This window comes from Ziziphus jujuba, chromosome 1, assembly GCF_031755915.1.
Source record: "Ziziphus jujuba cultivar Dongzao chromosome 1, ASM3175591v1".
In the NCBI taxonomy this organism is placed as follows: Eukaryota; Viridiplantae; Streptophyta; class Magnoliopsida; order Rosales; family Rhamnaceae; genus Ziziphus; species Ziziphus jujuba.
In genome coordinates, this window is record NC_083379.1 from 1,696,344 (window position 1) to 1,716,730 (window position 20,387).

The window sequence follows — 20,387 nt, forward strand, 5'->3', positions numbered from 1 at the left end:
TTTATTATTTATTTATTTATTTTGCAAAACCTATAGTTTGATTTGAGCGTATATAATATAATATATACTTGCAAGTTGCAAGCGGCGAGGGACAAAAAAATTGAATTCTATAGTTGAGCCTAAAATGTAATAATACTTTATAAATTGCATTAATAAATAAATTTTAAACTTTTCAACTTTTGATTTGGGCGAAGCTTACTCTGATCGGCCAGAAGTAAATGATGAGGGAAGGCTTTTATTTGAGGCAAAATACATATCCACATACAAGATTCATAGGACCGGACTAAATTTGATGCATGCATGGCTAATTTGTAATAAACACTATCTACCTTATTATTTATTATAATTTTTTTGAATATATTGTAATGCAGGAATGAACTCTGGTTATATATATATACACACACACACATAGACAAGGGAACAGCCGAAAACATTACCCCTATCAAATTAGAATGGGTATAACATATGCTAACATAAAAAAATTAGTTAAAAAAAGGAGAAATTGTTTAAGTAATGTGCCAATTAGTCAAATCACATTTAATTTAAAGGCCTAATTAGTTATAAAACATGGGACCATTCTGTGCTTGTGAATTCCGAACTCATCACGGAAGCTTTCTTTCTTCCTCAATCCTCAGCTTATAAATTGTTCTCCAAAATTGCCTTATTTTTGTCCATCAGTCCTAAACATACCTTATTACCTTATTACTTGCCAATAATTTCATCATATTTTGTTTAACTCAAATGGCATTTGAGCTAACTAAGATATTTTGGGGGTTTTTGACTCTCTTATTGGTTTCAAATTTGCAATGCAATTATTTGGTTGAGGGAGTATCGCAAGTGCCTTGTTTGTTCATATTTGGAGACTCTTTGTTGGATACTGGGAATAACAATTTGCTTCCCACATTGTCGAAAGTCAATTACCTTCCATATGGGATTGACTTTCCCAGGGGTCCCACAGGAAGGTTTTCCAATGGCCGCAATTATGCCGATGTTGTAGGTCTGCTATTTTTCGTTTCTCTTTTATTTTATTTTATTTGTTCCCCTCCTCTTCTTTCAAAAATTAAGTACCGCTATATGTTTATTAAGAAAAGTTTCAATTTTCGGAAGGTTTTTAATGTGTCTATATAACTTGGTAAGAGAACATTTATGTACGTGGTTGATCAATAATCGGTTTTGGTCTCATATGTGTTCGAAATTGTGTATTCGAATTGATTAATCTTCAGGATATAGGAAACGGCATGTTATAATATTTTTCACATAAGATATCTGAATTTGTAACAAATTTGGATAATGTGTATATTTACGGGGTTACCCAAAAAACATAAAAAATTTGAATACAGCATATAATAATTTTCATATAAATATATATATGTATATATAGATATATTTGCGTCGATAAATAATAAATATTATTTTTATATATCAAAATAGAAGGTTCTTCATTTTTAATTTGTTTATATATATTATATGATTTACCAGCTTGTATAAATTTTATTAATGATAATTACTGAACTTATAATTAATTAATTTTCAGCTGAGCTTCTGGGTTTTGAGAAATACCTTCCAGTACCATTTGCTTCTGCAACATCAGGGACAGATATTCTCAAAGGTGTAAACTATGCATCAGGTTCATCCGGTATTCGTGATGAATCTGGATACACTGAGGTCAAATATATTCATATACACACATATAATTATATATATATATATATATATTTATACAAGTTAACAATTTGTTTTTTCTAGTTTAATGAAATATATTATTCATCTAGTACTTTTGGATTCATTTAGAATGTTGAATTGAATTATTTTAAATTTTATATTCGAATAAAAAATTAAAATAGCTTAGTATAATATTCGGTACAGATATCAAAAGCAGTTATTCTTTTCAATTTAAATTTATTTTATTTCTTTATTAATGTTTGTATGGGAGTGCAAAAGAAAAGATAAGACAGACACCTCCTATAGTCCTAACACACACACACACACACACACACACACAAACAACTCTGTTATACTTTGCAGGGTGCTCGGATAAGCTTGAATCTGCAGCTGCTAAATCACAAAATTATAGTAGCAAGAATTGTGCAGATATTAGGAAATAAGGAATTGGCTGCTCAACACCTGAGCAAATGCGTATACTTGGTTGGAATAGGCAGCAACGACTATGCGAACAACTACTTCCTGCCCCAGTTTTACCCAACTAGCAGACTATTTACTCCTGAGCGGTATTCCATAGTTCTCATTCAACAATTGCGTCTACAATTACAGGTTTCTACTTATTAAGTTATATATCAATCTTTAATTATTTCATATATAGTTTCAAACATAGAAGAAAACAATTAGTGTCACATATCTTTTCTGGACATTTCAATACTGACAAAGTCTATGTTATATTTCTGGACAATGATTCCAAAATAAAATAAATAATAAATAAATAAAATTATAATTGATGATGTCCAAAGACATTGTACAATCTTGGGGCAAGGAAGCTGGCACTTTCTGGATTGAGCTTGATAGGTTGCACTCCATATGAAGTGGCTACGTATGGTACAAATGGCGGTCCATGTGTGGACAACATTAACATTGCCGTTCAACTTTTCAACACCAGACTTAGATCTCTTGTAGATGACCTCAACGCCAATTTTTCCAATTTTAAATCCATCTACATTAACAATTATGAAATTCAATCATCCACCAATGCCTCATCTGGTACATTTTTTTTTTCCCATCTTTTTTTTATTTGAAAAGAGTAAACAATATTATTTGTTATATATATTCAACTTTTTTTTTTTTTTTTTGGTTTGGTATTTCAGGTAATTTGATTGTTAGAAATGCTACTTGTTGTGAAGTTGTTATTGGTCAAGTTCGATGTATTCCATTTGGGAATACATGTGCGAATAGGAATGAATACGTATTTTGGGATGCATTTCATCCAACTGAGGTTGCAAGTGTAGCGTTTGCAAGTAGAGCATACAAAGCTCTGTTGCCTACTGACGCTTATCCATATGATATCAGCCAGTTAGCTCTAGCTTAATGAGGATACAATTATATATCCAACCAATTAAGCAGCGGCCAGTTGGAAGAATATTAATGGAAGACTTCTCATATGCCCTATTATATATTATCTATTAAATATATATATATATGCTATCTACATATAATAAATGTATGCATGTATGTGTTTGTGTGGCTAGCTCAAAATGCACCGCAAATACCATGCTTTATATTTATATTATTGTCATACCACGCACATTCAGATGATGAATAAAGAATTATATTGTTATTGATATTAAATATATAATGATACTAGAGTTTGTATGCGTACGTACAAAGGAACCTCTTCCAATATGAAATTCATATTGTAACAAGTACGTATCAATACTTTATTATATATTGTGGAAAAAGCTGGGAATTTTGTATTTCTAACTTCTAGTTAAAAATGGTTCTCAAGGCCACAGTATTCGTAAAATTTGAAAGGTTTTATTTCTTTTTTTTTTTTTATCATTTATAATAATTTCTTTATTTATTTCTTATTTATTTTGAGATCTTGAACACAACCTCTTATTTTATTTTTGCTTTTAGGTTTTAACTTCTAAGAATACAGAAAAGGGATGGTATGTTCAACAAGAATTATTAAATGATGGGTGGTCACACGTGTCAGTTTGTTGCTAGATGATTCAAGCTGGCATGTACAATTATCCCATGGTTTTCTCGAGGATAGAATTTAGGAGTCCTACGTCCTGGGACACATGATACTTTCGTATGTTTGTGTTAGGTTTTCCACGACCGCACTTGAACCTAGGATCAATAACACGCTTGACGAGCATGGTGCTTTTCTATGCGTGAGATGGGATTTAAAAAACAAAGTAGACCAACACGCGGAGAAACTGCTATTCCATTGCTCCTTATTTTTTTTGCACCGCCTTCCAGCTTAATAAATTAATTAAAAAAACATAAATAAAAATTCAGAAAAAGATTCAAAAAAATAGATCTGGCAATTTGGATTATGACACGGCGACACGACTAGAAAACGACACAGAATAAATGGGTTTGGGTTTATTATAAATGGGTTCGGATCATAATCGGATCAACCCGTTTAACACGATTATTAATCGTGTCATTTTCGGGTTGACCTGTTTAACTCGAAATTGACCCGTTACGACCCATTTATTAAGCGTGTCAGTTTCAACCCGACACGATTATATACCTATTACAACCCATTTAAATTTAATTTTAAATTAATATTTTATCACTAATATAATATTTAATAACTAAAAAATATTATAAATTAAAAATTTTATAAAAATAATTTTCTATTACTAATTTTTTAAAAACAAAAAATACATCTTTAATAAAACAAAAACATAAAAATAAAAATAAAATAAAAAAATTTTTCTGGTTAATAGGTTTATTTTCGGGTTAACGGGTTAATAGGTTAGTTTTCGGGTTAATAGGTCAATTTCAGGTTAACGGGTTAATAGATCAACACGACCCGTTAAAATAATCGTGTTAAACGGGTCGTGTCGTGTTGACCTGTTTATAAACAGGTCGGGTTAGTGTTTTAAGTACCTGACACGATTAATAAATGGGTCGTGTTCGGGTTAGGCATTTTTGACACGATTATTAAACGGATTGACATGAACATGACCCACCAACCCGAATTGCCAGGTATACAAAAAAACAGATATGTATTTGATTGAAAGTGTTAGAAAAAAATATAAATTAAATAAAAATTTATTTTTTATTAATTTAAATTTTAAAAATTAATAGTTATTCAATATCTTGTACATAAAAACACAGTTGTCCAACAAATTAGGCAGCTGCCAGTTGAAAGAATATTATTGGAAGACTTTCAATATGTGCCCTATTATATATTATCTATTAAAAATATATACGCTATCTACATATAATTGTATCCACGTATCTAAATATATTTTTGTTTTTACTAAAAGATGAAAAAAAAAATTTTAAATGCTTTAATGTGAAGGGGAGGAGAAAATCTTCGGTACCACGGTGGTACCAAGTCATATTATACCACGTCAGTACATTTATTGTCACATGTCATTTTTTTATTTTCAAATATTAAAATTTTGAAAAAGCTTTCTGCATGTTCTAGAAGAACGGCGGTTTGTGTTCTAATTTAAGTTTCTCCTCCAGAAAATAAAGTTTGGCTCATGAAAAAGCATGCTTAAAAAAAATGGATTCATTTACCCATTGTTAGCGAGCTATGCTTTAGTGTGAAAGTGTCCAGCTCTTCTTTCAAAATTATCTTGCAAGTCATTTAACTCAAAAAGAACAATAACATTTTTGGTTTGGCAAATACAATTTTTCTGGAGCTTAGTTGGCTTCTCTAAGAGAAGTTATTCTTCAGCTTGACTTAGATACTATGCATTTTTCATTTCTCTTCGGGTTTCTTCTAAAGCTATCTCACACTGTTATTCAATTATACAAATGGATGAGTTTATTGGAGAGATGGATGATGGTGGCCGCAATATATACCAAGATGATAATGTCATTTTGTACTACAATAAAGGCAGAGCTCATATATGTTAATTTTTAATATTTATATATATAACTTATGTAATTAATTCAAATATTAAAAATTTTATATGAAATATTTTTTTTTTTATTTTTACAAGAAAGATTGATGAAAAAGAAATTGATGAGGAATTAAAATTGGGAATTAATTAAGGTATTTTTCAAAGAAGAAGCATATAATTTATGTAACATGTATGCTTTAAGGAAAGGTTTTAGCATTCATATATAAAGCCACCATTCGAAGATGTGCACAAAGGAATCCATATATAAATGAATTCATTTTTTTTAAGCACACTTTTTCATGAACCAAACTTTATTTTCTGGAGGAGAAACTTAAATTGAAACACAAACCGTTGTTCTTCTAGAACATGCAGAAAGCTTTTTTAAAATTTTAATATTTGAAAATAAAAAGGTGACATGTGGCAATAAATGTATTGACGTGGTATAATACGACGTGGTACCACCGTGCTACCCAAGATTTTCTCGAAGGGGAGGGTTTGGTATAATGATTATGATGATCAGAATGCATTGATGTTGTGGACCACGCATTAATGGGAGAGGAATGCTCGTTTGATTAAAGAGGCCAAGGCCTTAAAAGAATGGCCACAATTTTAGTGTCGTTTATTATAACTCATGAAAGTAAAAGTTCATTTTTTTTTTTGTTTTAAATATAAAGCTTTTCATTGTAAATCTATTTTAGAAAAATAGTTTTTTTTTTCCTGTTTAAAAGCTGATATGTATTGAGTAGTAAAAATAAAATTACACAAAATGCTATATTGGTTTTCCAAATAAGATTAAATTTTTTTTTTTAGTTCAAAATTTAAATTATTTTGAAACAACTTAAAAAGTTATTTATTTAATTAATAAATACTTGTTGACTGTTCTTAAACACTAATTTCGGCGAAAAACAACTTTTAAGCATCAAGTAGTGCCTTTGAATAGACACCATGGTGTTTTCATGGAGGTTGCAATTGCCCTTAGAAATTGCAAAAAGACAACATTGTCCTTAAGAATAGAGAGAAGATACAATTACCCTTGATTCTGTAATTGTTTTGATATAAAATGGAAAAGGAATCAACAATGGAAGTTTTTACTTAGTATCAATAGTATCGTTTGGATATGACATGTAAAATCAAATATAATTTTTGGATGAAAAATGCCAATACCACTTATTAAAAGTGTAAAACGTTGGTGAACTTAACACTACCATGAGAACCAACTAAACCCCGTCCGACCCCGCCCGACCATTTAATACACCACAACCGCCCAATTAGACCTACCATTTAATACTCCCTCTTTTTTTTTTTATTTAATCTTTTTTGGTTGTCGTTTCTTATTTTAATAACTTTCATCCTTTTTTTGGTCCTTTTTGGATAAAGTCATAATTAAAATATATATATATATATATATGGTCGAAATGCCAGTGACAATATCTGTTGTCGGCGAGTACCGACACCGATAGAGGGGGGGAAGAAATTTCTGTATGGATTATCATGGAAATGTTGAGAGTGTCGATGAATGTCGAGAGTGTCGATGAATATCCACATAAATCTTCATTTTCAAATGGATATTTATGGAATTTTGATGGAGATTTCGGTTGTCGGTAGAAATTTGAGTTGTTGGTCCATGGACTATGGTGGCCCTGATCCCATTACTTCTTTTGCTCTGGAGGACAATGAATTTTGGCTGAGGAATTTGTTTGGGTCCATTTTAGAAGTCATTGATGCTTGTTATTGCTTCCTTCTAACACTTCTTGACAACAAACTATGGTTTCCAACCATTTTGGTCTTTATTGTAGGAATTGTTAAATATGCAGAAAGAACAATAGCTCTGTATCTTGCCAACTTCAACCGTTTTGGATCTCCTGTTCATGATTTTGAAGAACCAAATGCTGAAGGTACTATGTTTGATTTCTATCTATCTTCAAAGTCAAATCACATGGAGTTGCTGATGGTGTCTTTTTCTCTTTTCGAATTCTTCAAGGGGATTATTGGTGGTTCTTTCTTCGATAGCTTCATGATGTCTTGCAGGAGAACTCCATTTTCAAACTCAAGCTGCTTGATGGTGCCTTCCATTCTTCAATAAATTTTATATTTTTTTTGGTAATCTTTGAATTATTAGTTCACAAATGGGCTGTTAGTCTTTGTATTCAATTCAATTTTTTATTCTTGTTTCATGGGAATGAGAAGCAGATTTGGAGCTCTATTGACTTTGATTCTTGTAGAACATGGATACCAACCGTTCGACAAATTTCCAACATGAAAGTTATTTCTTTTCATTTGAAAATTTGGTTTTCCTTTTTTCAGTTACTTGTTATTGGTTTTGGCAGCTTGTAAAATTGGTTGACATTTTATATTTTTCAAAGTCTACCACTTAAAAAGGTTGGTTTTGTTGTCCAAAAATCACTTTGTGGATCTTGGCAATTATCCTTTAAATTATTAGTTCACTGATTGGTGTATTTGTAAGTAGTACAGGGAACTCTGGCAACACGAGATCACAATTAATATATGGCAATAAGAGTCCTACTCTCTCTTCAATTAGATACTTCTCCATCTCGCTATGCTTCCTTGTTGCCTTTATTTGCAATGTGCAGTCTATTATTATGTCTATATAAGTTTCTTGGCCACTATTCCTACAAGGCCAGGAAAAGGAGAGTCCATTGAGTATGTTGCAACTTGCAAGAAATCTGAATAGAGGAAGCTTATTTTGGCCCTTCGAATTGCGAGCATTTTACTTGTCTGCCCCCTTCTTCCTTCGGATTTTTTGTCCTATATCTATGTATGCTTCATCTAATGTCATTTATTCTCTATTTCTTGGACATAACAACCAGGTTTACAAGACAACATCATAGTTACTCCATTAAAGAGGGTGTGAGAACCAATGATGTGGAATCAGTTGGTCAACTGAGTGTAACTGCTGCTGAAGATTAAATAATTTGTAATATATATTGTAATTAACAATGGTATTAAGTCAAAATATTTGATCAAACTAGATTTATGTGTCCTGTGTTATGTTTCAGTAAATTTAGTTGTCCTAAAGTGATGTAGAATCAGTTGTATAAAATAATTTGTCATATTATATTGTAATTAACAGTGGGATTAAATCAAAATATTCAATCAAATTGGGTTTATGTGTCTTGCTAGAACATTAATAGGACTATGAACCATGAATGTTTATGATTTAGCTACTTTAGTTGTTCTTTTAGCTGTCCTCTTTTTAAGATCGGTTAGGAAATAAAGGTTGGGGTTTTGAGTAAGCAATTCTTTCCAATTTGATAGTAGAATGAGAAAGTAATTCTTTCTAGTTGCTTCTTTTTTTTTTGAAATTAAAGAGAAATTAAATTTTTTATATTCGAAATTAAATATTTATAGTTTCCGTAATTTTATCGATATTTCCATCGATATCGACATTTCCATCGATATTTCCATAAAATTATACCTTCGATATTTTCATCACTATATATATATATATATATTTTTTTTTTTTTCTTCTCATAATAGGTCATATAGCAGTGTCCGGGAGATCGAGGTAGTTTATTTAATTAATAGCCTTCAAGCTAACTTGCCACCTTGGAAGGTGGTGGTTGATGGGATTTAGCCATTTGAAGTTGACTTTGTTATTGGACATGTTATTTTTTTAGAAATTAAGATTTTAACATGCGAACCTAGTATAGATTTAAAGTGATTGTTGCATTTTAACGATGTTATATGGGACAAGTTATTAAGAATAAAGTCCAGAATTTCATAAGTGGATTTTGTATTTTTTTTGTGATGGTTTTTAGATTTTTATTTTGATATTTTGTCTTTTGGAGATTGAGATTTTTATATTAACAATGTTTTATGGATCTATAATAGTTGATATTTCTAATGAAAATCCAAAAAGTATGATTTTTGAAGCATAGCTAAATTATAAAAAAATGATGGATTCTTTTATTGGTTTGAGGACTTAGTAAATAGTTTTTTCATATTTAATTGTAATATTAAAATTATGATTTATGATTTATGATTTAAATTTATTTGTTACATAAGGAATAAATTCTTAGAGTTTGTTTAAAGATTTTTTTCAAAAATGATATTTGGGATAATGAGAGGACTTGGTATTATTCTATCCTATGAATTTAATGGCAAAATCTTAAATGATTTATAAAAAAAGAAAAGATATTAGATAAATAATTAATGTTAAATTTATAACCCAAAAAAAAAAATTTTCATCCATGAAAGCCATCTCAATGCTAAAATTTTTTAAATTTTGTTTGCTTCTCTCTCTCTTTTATATGCTCTCTCTCTCTCTCTCTTTTTTTTTTCTCTCTAACTTTTCCACAATTATTTGTTAGGAATTTTTATTTTTTTCGAACTTCCTTTTCTTCTGGCTTTTTCCTTTATTTATAGAGTTAGGAGGTCCAGATAAAATATGATTTTGAGTTTCAATTACATTACTTTTTAAATTCAATTTTGACTTTTGATTTTTAATCTTTTAATATAAATTTCAAATATGATTTATCTCTATATATAAAAATTTAATTTGATTAGATAAAAATTTATTTTAAATAGGATAGTTTTATTCTTATGAATTTCTTTCATTATCTAGTACTTATGCTAAACAAAACCAATGTATAATCAAAGGCTTATATGTCTAACGCCGATCTGCTTCTTCAAAACATCTATATCTAGTGTTGCTAAGTGATGCATGGCATCTTGGAACACCACTGGACAATAAACAAAATGAAATCTGCGGGATAAATCCACCTCACGACCCTTATCATCCTAAGGTGACATGGTACTATAAACCTGTAAGGTGAACCCATCCTCACGGCCTCTAATGTACGAAAGATGTTATGATAATAATAAACTGGGATAAACCCAACCTTACAAGTCTTAGCATACTATAGATATCGTGGCAAACTTGCGCTATAATATAATACTGATATGATACAATGATACTATATGGTATACTAATTAAAAAAATAAATAATACAGTATCCATAAAACAATCTTTAAAGATCATAACATTCCAAAAATTATTGTATCATAAAACATAATTTAATATTCAAATCCAACTATTTTTTTAAATATTTCAAAATTTCCAATTCATCTTTTCATGTTGAAACTATAAATAGCATAGTGAAATACATATTACTATAAACCGTTTTTAAGCAAATAAAATTATAAAATACTTAAACATACTTAAAAACATATAATTTCTAATCCACTTTTTCAAAATTAATTATTTTCCAAGATGATTAAAATCTCAATTCAAATACCAAGATAATTAAATACCACAAGTCTATTATAAACTCAATAAAATTGGAAACCATTTGAAATATTGTCAAATATCATATGAAATGATAACACATATATGTAAAAGTAGATATTCATATATGCAAAAAATAAATATTTAAATCAAACGATATGTATATATGTAAAATACTCAAACTACATATATATTATACTACATGCCAAAAATATTTTAAAAATATAATCACTCACTATACTGTCAATGTTCACTCCTGCTCCTCCGCAGGATCGCCTCTAGATTCAACACGAGTGTCTGTAATATAATAAAATATTTTTCAAGCTTTAACAACTAAACCAAAGACATTAATGTGTATCGTCTTAAAATAATTTATACAACTATAAAATTACATAAATTAGATACCGAATGATCCAATTATACTATGTACCATTATATTATTATAATATTATTTTATTTTATTTTATTTTAACATATTTTTATTTTTTCTTTTGTTTTTCTTTTTTTCTTTCTTTTCTTTTCCCCCATGTGGGGAAACACGGGGGGACCTCTCTTCTTCTTTCTTCCTTCTTCTTTCTTCCCCCTATCCTCCTCCCTCTCTCTCCTTCTTCCTTTCGGCCTATTGGAAAACACCCTCTCCGGCCACCATATTGTTGACATGCGCCAAAAAGGTGGGGAGCCGATGGGAAGTCTGGTTGATAGCCGAAGGATATGGCTAGCCGTTTCCGGATCAGGCCTCCGTCACCGGTGACAGCAAGGTCCTTTTTTTGGTGATCTGGCAACCCCGAGCTGAATTGACCCCCCTCCCTTTCCACCATTTTTGGACCTCCCAAGCTCAATTTTGAGGTCCATTCAACTCAATTCCCTGTTGTTTGTGAGAGACGATAAGTTGAACTTTGGCTAAAACTTCCTGACCGTTTTTCGGCTACCACCGATGAAATTGAGGCCAATGGAGAATAGTAATGAATTCCTTACCTCTTTAGCTAGGGTTTCCCCTGCAATCAGAACTTATCTAGGGTTCCGAGAAAGGATTCTGGATGGGTCTTGATAGGATGACTTCAGTTCCTTTAGGGTGTTACTTGGAAAGTTCCACACCCAAAGAAGGATTTTTTTGACCTAGTTAGATGTTCAAGAGTAGTTATTTTCGTTTTATGGAAATTAAGATATTGATATAAGAACATAGTATAGACCAAGACTTGTTGATACAATTTCGGTGATCTTATGTGGGGCAAGTTGTTGAGAATTAAGCTATAAATTTCATAAGTTGGTTTTATGACATCTGCCTTTGGTGATGATTTTAGATCTTGGTTTTGATATTTTGTTTCCTAGAGATTGAGGGCTTTATGATGATAATGTTTTATGAATTTAAGGTGGTTGATATTCTTGGTGATAACTTGACCTTTTCAAAAATACAATTTTTGGGGCAGAGCTAGAAAATGATGAATGTTTGCTGACGGTTTGAAGATCCAGTAATTAGTTCTTAGTATTTGGTTATGATATTAGAATTAAGATTTAAATTTCTTTATTACTTGAGGTATGAATTCTTAAAGTTTGTTTGAAATTGGAAGAATTTGATGTTTCCACAAGAATGATATTTGAGATGTTGAGAGGATTCAGACTTGATCTTTTGGATTTTTACTCTTTAATGTTGACAATCTTGAGGATTATATTAAACTTTATAAGCAATGTAAAGCCTTCCGTTAGAATAAGTATGAGAAATTTTATTTTGTGACTTTGATGAAATTGGTGAAAACAACGATGTTTGTTGAGGATAAGAAAGTTGGATAATTAATGAGGGGCATGGATCTTATAATTACAAGTACTAGGAGTGTAATGGGGGGTTAAAAAAAATCAATTTTAGTTTTAACTTTGTGACACTGGTATTTGATTTAAGGAAATTAGAATTAAGTTCTAAGCTTTCCTTTTGTTTTGATGGATGGATTTTTAAAGAATTACGAGTTGCTGCTTATGCTTCTAGACAGTTGAAGAAGCACGAGCTGAATTATCTAATTCATGACTTAGAGCTTGTTGTGATGATCTTCGCATTGAAGACCTGGAAACACTACTTGTATGGAACTACTTGTCAGATCTTTATAGACCATAAAAGTCATAAGTATTTATTTACTCAAAAGGAGTTTAACTTAAGACAAAAAAGATGGATGGAGTTTCTCAAATATTATGATTGCACTATGACTACCATCTAGGTAAGGCAAATGTGGTGGTTGATGCATTAAGTAGGAAGTCTACAGGCTCATTAGCTTATGTGCAGATAGTATAGCTTAGTTTGACGGTTGAGTTGTGATAGTTGGGTATTGATTTGTGGATGCATACTTCAAGAGCATTTTTATTAGCTTCCAACTACAATCAATACTTGTGGATCGTGTTCTTAAGGCTCAATTTGAAGATCTTTATTTGATGAGCATGAGAAGGAAAGTTGAACAAGGGTGGAAGTCAGATTTCCCTATTAGAGACAATGGAGCCTTGATGATTGGTTTTAGGCTCAGTGTTCCAGCCAATGAAGAGCTGAAAAAGACAAATATTGGAAAAAAAACTTATATTTCTACCTATGCTATGCACCTTGGTAGTACCAAGATGTACTATATCCTGATAGAATATTATTGGTGGTTAGGGATGAAAAAAAAAAGTTGCTGAATATATATCTAAATGTTTCATTTGCCCGCAAGTGAAGGTAGAGAGATAAAAGCCTTCTGGACTCCTATAGCATTCAACCATCCCAGACTGGAAATGAGACCGCATTATAACTGATTTTATAGTCAAGCTTTCTCCTACAGTTTAGAGACATGATAGTATTTGGGTGATAATGAATCGACTCACCAAATCCGCACATTTTCTACCTATTTATGATAGGGTTTTCCCTAAGAAGTTAGCAGAACTCTTTATGAATCATATAGTAGGTTTGCATGGAGTGCTAGTATTGATTATATATAATACAAATCCACTGTTCACATTAAAGTTTTAGCATAGATTAATGAAGGAACTAGGTGTCAAGTTGAATTTGAGTACCGCTTTTCACCCCTAGACCGATGGACAATCCAGGAGGACTATTCAGACTTTAGAGGACATGTTGAGGTAATGTGTACTACAGTTCAAGAGACATTGGAATGAATATCTATCTTTGTCAAAGTTCACCTACAACAATAGCTATCACTCAAGCATTTAAATGTCACTTTATGAAGCATTGTATGGGAAGCAATGTCGAACTCTATTATGTTGGAATGAGACAGGTAAAAGGAACTTCTAGTTCCTGAGATTGTATAAGAGACAATGGACAAGGTCAACATTATACGAGCTAGGTTAAAATCAGCACAGGACAGGCAAAAGAGCTATGCAGATGTGCATGGAAAGGATATCGAGTTTGAAGTTGGGGATCGGGTATTTTCGATGCTCTCTCCATGGAAGGAAGTAGCAGTAATACACTTTGCAAAGCAAGGGAAGCTAAGTCCTCGCTATATTGGATCGTATGAGATAGTTGAAAGGATAAGTCCAGTGGCTTAAAAGTTAGACTTGATGGAGGAGCTTTTTCGAAGCCATGATGTATTCCGTATCTCCATGCTTTGCACGTATATCTTAGACCCATCACATATGTTGGAGATACCAGAGATTGAGTTGACGAACAACTTATCCTATGAGGAGCAGCTAGTGTTGATTCTAAGTAGGGAAGAGAAAAGCTTTGCAACAAGACAATTCCTTTAGTGAAGGTTCTTTGAAGAAATCGCCTAGTCAAGGAGGCAACTTAGGAGCAAGAGGATCAAATGTGGGGTCAGTATCCTCACCTTTTCTAAAACTAAGGTATAAATTTCATGTACGAAATTTCTTTGAGAGGAGTAGGTTATAACAACCCGTACTAAAATACTTTTATTGTACAAGTTTGACTAGGTTCAACCAAATGGATAATAAGTGGATCCTAGGTTGACTTTTTCTATGGTCAAGATATTGGTTTGACTGATATGTCATTGTGTAGAGCTCATAAATATGAGTTTATAGACTAGCAACATGACAAATTTCAAGTTACGATAAAAATTTATGGTTTTGAGAAATTTTAAATGTCAGTTTTATATCAGTGTTTAAAGTAGTCCTAAGTTTTTCTCTATTAGTAACCTAAGGCTCTATATAAGTCTTGAGAAGCATGCCTTATAGGAAATAATCCTAAAATACATGTTTTACCCTCAAATTTGAGAAATTTCTTTTAATACCCATGGGTCCGAGTCACATCGGACCCATTTAACGCTCAATTGGATTGCTGCCGTTTTGCCTAATTTCAGCCACCATATATCTACATATGCTGGCCATCCACGTTGCCCACCTTTCGGGACCAAGATAGTCAAGTTTCTTGCTAAACCGTCCACCAATGTGTCGGGATCTGCTGTTTGAAGCTGGTGGCAGCCGTTTGATATTTTTCGTCCGTTTGGTCATTTTTCAAGCCATTCCAAGCCAACTCACGCACATGTCCTCCCATTTTTGAACCCTCTGAATCCATTATCATACTCCGTTTGCCAAGATTCCTCGTCATTTGAGAGATACATCATTGAGAGTTTTGGCCGTATTTTGCAACAAGTTTTCCGACCACCGATGATATTTTTGGACTGAGATGATATTGTATTCCTTATCTTTTTAGCTTTCCATTGATATAAAGTTTGTAAAATTTGGATATCGTTTGATAATTTTTCCATTTTTAGGTCAATTAGTTAAATATAGGATAAAATTTGACTGTACTTGGACAAAAATTGATCAAATTGGATAAATTGAGATTGGATTAGTGTTATTAGATATTAATAGGACCCATTAGAAGGTTTAGTTTTATAAAATTAACTTTCGGGTGAAAAGCTGTAACTTTAGATACTAGATCCTAAGGGTACATAGTATAATCGGAGTGTTCGGTGTCCCATTTATGTAATTTTATAGTTGTACAAATTATTTCAAGACATTTTGTACACATCAACTCTTTGGTTTAGTTGTTAGAGCCTGAAAATATTTTATTATATTATAGGCAATCGTGGAGTAGTAGGAGTGAGCATTGACAGTACAGTGAGTGATTATATTTTTAAAATATTTTGGACATGTAGTATAATATATATGTGGTTTGAGTATTTTACATATATACATATCATTTGATTAAAATATTCATTTTATGCATATATGAATATCTGCTTTTACATATATGTGTTATCATTTTATGTAACTTTTGATAATATTTTAAATATATGGTTTCCAATTCTATTGGGTTCATAATTGACTTGTGGTATTTAAATATCTTGGTATTTATATTAAAATTTTAATCATTTTGGAAAATAATTGATTTTGAGAAAGCAAATTGGAAATTATATGTTTTTAAGTATGTTTGAGTGTTTTATAATTTTATGTACTTAAAAATGATTTATGGTAATATGTATTTCACTATGGCATTTATAGTTTTGATATGAAAAGATAAGTCGGAAATTTTGAAATATTTAAATAAATTATTGGATTTGAATACTAAATTATGTTTTATGTTACAGTATTTTTGAAAGGTTATGATCTTATAAAGATTGTTTTATGGATACTATATTATTTATTTTTTAATTGGTGTACCATATAGTACTATTGTTCAGATCAATATTATATTATAGTACGTAGGTTTGCCACGATAACTATAGTACGCTAAGGGTCATAAGATTTGGTTCATTCCACAAGTTTATTATTATGAAGGCACCTTTCATACATTAAGGGTCGTAAGATTGGGCTTACGCCATAAGTTTATAATGTCACATCAGTTTAGGACACTAAGGGTCGTGAGGTGGGTTTATCCAATAGGTTTCATTTCTTTTACTGTCCATTGGTGTTTCAGGATGCCATGCACCGCTTAGCAGTGCTAGGTATATCGTATTTTACATTGTTTATATTTTTAGTTATATTATTGATTTTTCTGATATTTATGGTTTTTACTGTACTTTCATAATTATTTTGTAAAATTATGTTTATCTTATTTTATGCTCAATAATTATATCATGATTAAAATAATTTACAATATTTTAATGATCATTCATTTAATACTTTTTGAGCTTCGGTTTTATGATATTGATTTGCGGTACAAATTTGGATTTTGGAAAATGATTTTTAAAAGGAACCTTTCAAACAAGTGAAACGAGAGGCCTTGAAAGAAAGTTTTATGGAAATAAAATATTATTTTCCTATTATACTACTACTTACTGAGATTTCTCTATCTCACATTTTATTTGTTTTAAATTTGCTCTCTTAGGTTCAGGCAATTAGTTGGAAGTCTACTTCGCGTACCACTTCTTATTTCGTACTTCCCACAACAGCAACAATACTCTTTTTTTTTTTTCTCTATTTATCCTTATCCTTCTAGATTTATTTATACCAGTTGTACTTCTAAAATTTTCAAATATTTTTAGAATGCTATGATTTAAATATTGAATAGAGTAATGACCATATATATATGTGTGTAACTATGGGTTGTAGTATGATAGACTGTGGTTGAAGACCATAATTATAGATTTGTATGCTGTTGTAGTTTTATCTTTATACTGAGATATTATTTGATATTGTATGTATTCGCTTATTCACATTTTGAGTGAGATTCTATTGAATATTCTTTAAGGATAATTCAGTAAAACTTCACTAGGTGGAATGATTCTGGAAGGGTTTTCGGAATGATCCTATCAATCTATATCTTTCTTTGGATCAAGAATGGTACTTCCTGCCTCATGTGTATATATATATAATTATATTTAAATATATTTTATTCTATTTTAAATATATGTTCCTACCTTTTTATAAAGTTGTTTCATAAATATTGTATCTATATAATATATTTGTATTATTTATAATATGTTTGTATAAAATATATATTTTTATGTTAAAAAAATTAAAAATATATTAAAAATATATTTTTATTTTAGTTTTTGGTTGACAAACAAGGAATTCCGTTTATTTTTATTGTTTAAAGTATAATATGCAAAATCCAATATAATTTTAGGTGTAAAAATGAATATCGCTTATATAAGTTGTATATGACGTTGGTGAATTTAACATCTTTACCACGTGCATAAGCTAGACCCGGGCACAGCATTTAATCCACCCTCAACAGCTCAATTAGACTGACCATTTAATGCTCCCTTACTTTTTTTGGTTGTTTCTCTTTAATATGATACGGCACAGTGACCAAAAAAGGAGTATAAAGAGTGGTCCTACGTTGTACTGTATTGTCCTCTTTGTGGTAATTGTGTACTATATTGTTCTTTACATAATATATGCTGATAAATTAACATGTGTACATAGATAAAACAAAATATATATATATATATATATATTCAATTGATATCAAAAAGAGATTTTTAGCAGTATTTGACATATCTTGCGTTAGTGGTCATTGCACCTGATTTAGTACTGGAGAGTGGAGATCATGGCTTTACACTCTTTTAAAAACTTTTGTCCTTTTATCTGGTAAAGTCAAAAAAAAAAAAAAAAAAAACTATGTTTGTTCTACTCATAATAGGTTATATAGCAATGACTGGGAGATCAAGGTATTTTAATTTTTTTTAATAACTTTCAAGCTAACGTGCTAGCTGGAAGATGGTTGATGGGATTTATGTTAAAAAAATTAAAAATATATTTTAAATTAGAATTTTTTATTTTATTTTTTTTTTTTAGGTTTTTGGTTGGTAAATGGGAATCCCATTTATTTTTATTTTTATTTTTGTTTTCAAAATAAATGGGGAATAAGACGGAGATGGGGTGAGAAAAAATAAACCGTGCAGCGAGTGGGGAAGGCCAATCCGGCTCCGCCTCGCAAATTAATGAGATACAGAAAAGAACAAAAAAAATATTATATTATTGCCCAATATTATTTTATTTTATTTTATTTTTTGCTATTCCCCCAGGCATTCCGGACCCCCCCTAACACTCGACTCAGCGTTCACTGGCCGGGGCTGTGGTGCTCTAACCACTGAGCCCCCATTATTGCCCAGTATTATATATTTTGCATTTTAAAACCAAAATATTGGTATAAACAGTAATATAAAATAATAATTAGATAGTGATGGATGCAAGGTACATGGGGTCTATAAAAGGGAGATGATAAGGAGGAAGAAGAGCACAAGTCATCAGAAAAGAAAACATCAAACAAAGAGAGAGAGAGAGAGAGGAGATGGTGAAGAAGGCATTGTTTGTGGTGGTTTTGGCGATGGTGGTTGTAGCCACCTTTGCTCCTGTAGCACTTGGGCGCTGCGAGAGCGAACTGGAAGGCGGAGGGAAAGTTGCAGGGTCTGATGGAAATAATGAGGTAATGGAAAGCAATAAAAGAACTCCCCTCTCAAGGCTAATGCTGGAGGGAGGACTACGCAGGAACGATGGGTGTCCTGGATCCTCATGCAACATCTTAAATGACCCCTGCTGTAGTTCCTGTGTTTGTCTTCCTGTTGGTATTCTTGTTGGTGTCTGTGTTGGAAGCTGCTGCTAAATTAATTAAGCCTTAGCTTAATTAATTAACCCTCATCATAATCATCCACCTCATGACCATCATATATTGGTGATCTGATATTATCTGGCTTGCTATAGGATAATAATAAATATAAAAAAGAATAATAAATTCCAACCGTAGCCACATATAGCCTGTGTTAGTAATGGTTGGTTTACGCAATGTTATGTTTCTACTGGTTTCTGCTATGCTTTTATTCTGGTATGTATAAAAATGGCGATCCACGTCTATGTGTGTTTGTGTTCACGTTAGTATACCTACTCTTTTATCTTGTATTAGTGTGTGGACTGATTGATATACATATTGAACCACCTGTTCTAGCTAGTAATATATACATATATATATATATATATATATATAGTCACACGGCAAGAAATTGAGCTTGTTCCAATGAAATTTTTGCCAAGCAAAATAAAAATTGTCGCTATAGATCACATTTAGAGACAAAATTAATTTTCTTCGATGAAGATTAATTAATGTTAGGATTCTCCCGAGATTACTTATTGGCAATATTTAAAATATCCGATATTTTTTCGATATTTCTATTTTTGAAGAGGTCGAAATAAAATTTAGATCTGAAATGGAAATGAATAAAAGTTTCATAATATCCATGAACAAAAATTTATGTGCAGAAATTGTTACTTTAATATCTTTCAAAGTGTTAATCGAGTGGGATATCGAAACATCGAGATATGATCATCAATTTGAAGAACCAAGGAATTTTTTTTTTGTATTGATAATGTATTAGGGATTATATTTGAGAATTTCTTGTATCTTACTATATCTATTAAATTTTCTATATTTTGGTGCTAATTAACATTATATTTTATTCACTTATAAATAATTTGTAATATTTATAGAATATTTCATTATTATTGTATTCTAATTATTGTATTTTTATATTATTTTATTATATTAATTATCTAATATGTAAAAATTTGCATTCTAAATTAAAAATTTACAGTTTCCATAATTTTATCGATATTTCCATCGATATTGATGTTTCCATCCATATTTTCATAAAATCATATCTTCGACATTTACATCTATATCTATATTTTCTTCACTAATAATATCTATTGAAATTTTTGAAATTTTA

At 30.9% G+C, this 20,387-nt stretch overlaps 1 protein-coding gene and 1 pseudogene across 1 annotated transcript; both read left to right on the forward strand.

Moving 5' to 3' along the window:
• Nucleotides 1-685: 685 nt before the first annotated feature.
• Nucleotides 686-3,290, forward strand: LOC107420089 (GDSL esterase/lipase At1g29670). Its single transcript, XM_048472892.2, has 5 exons — nucleotides 686-997; nucleotides 1,535-1,665; nucleotides 2,026-2,271; nucleotides 2,466-2,712; nucleotides 2,817-3,290. The coding sequence occupies exons 1-5, from the start codon at nucleotides 742-744 to the stop codon at nucleotides 3,035-3,037; spliced, it is 1,101 nt and encodes a 366-aa protein (XP_048328849.2). The 5' UTR covers nucleotides 686-741; the 3' UTR covers nucleotides 3,038-3,290.
• A 3,877-nt stretch (nucleotides 3,291-7,167) lies between these two features.
• On the forward strand, nucleotides 7,168-8,657 carry LOC112493424 (uncharacterized; annotated as a pseudogene).
• Nucleotides 8,658-20,387: the final 11,730 nt, after the last annotated feature.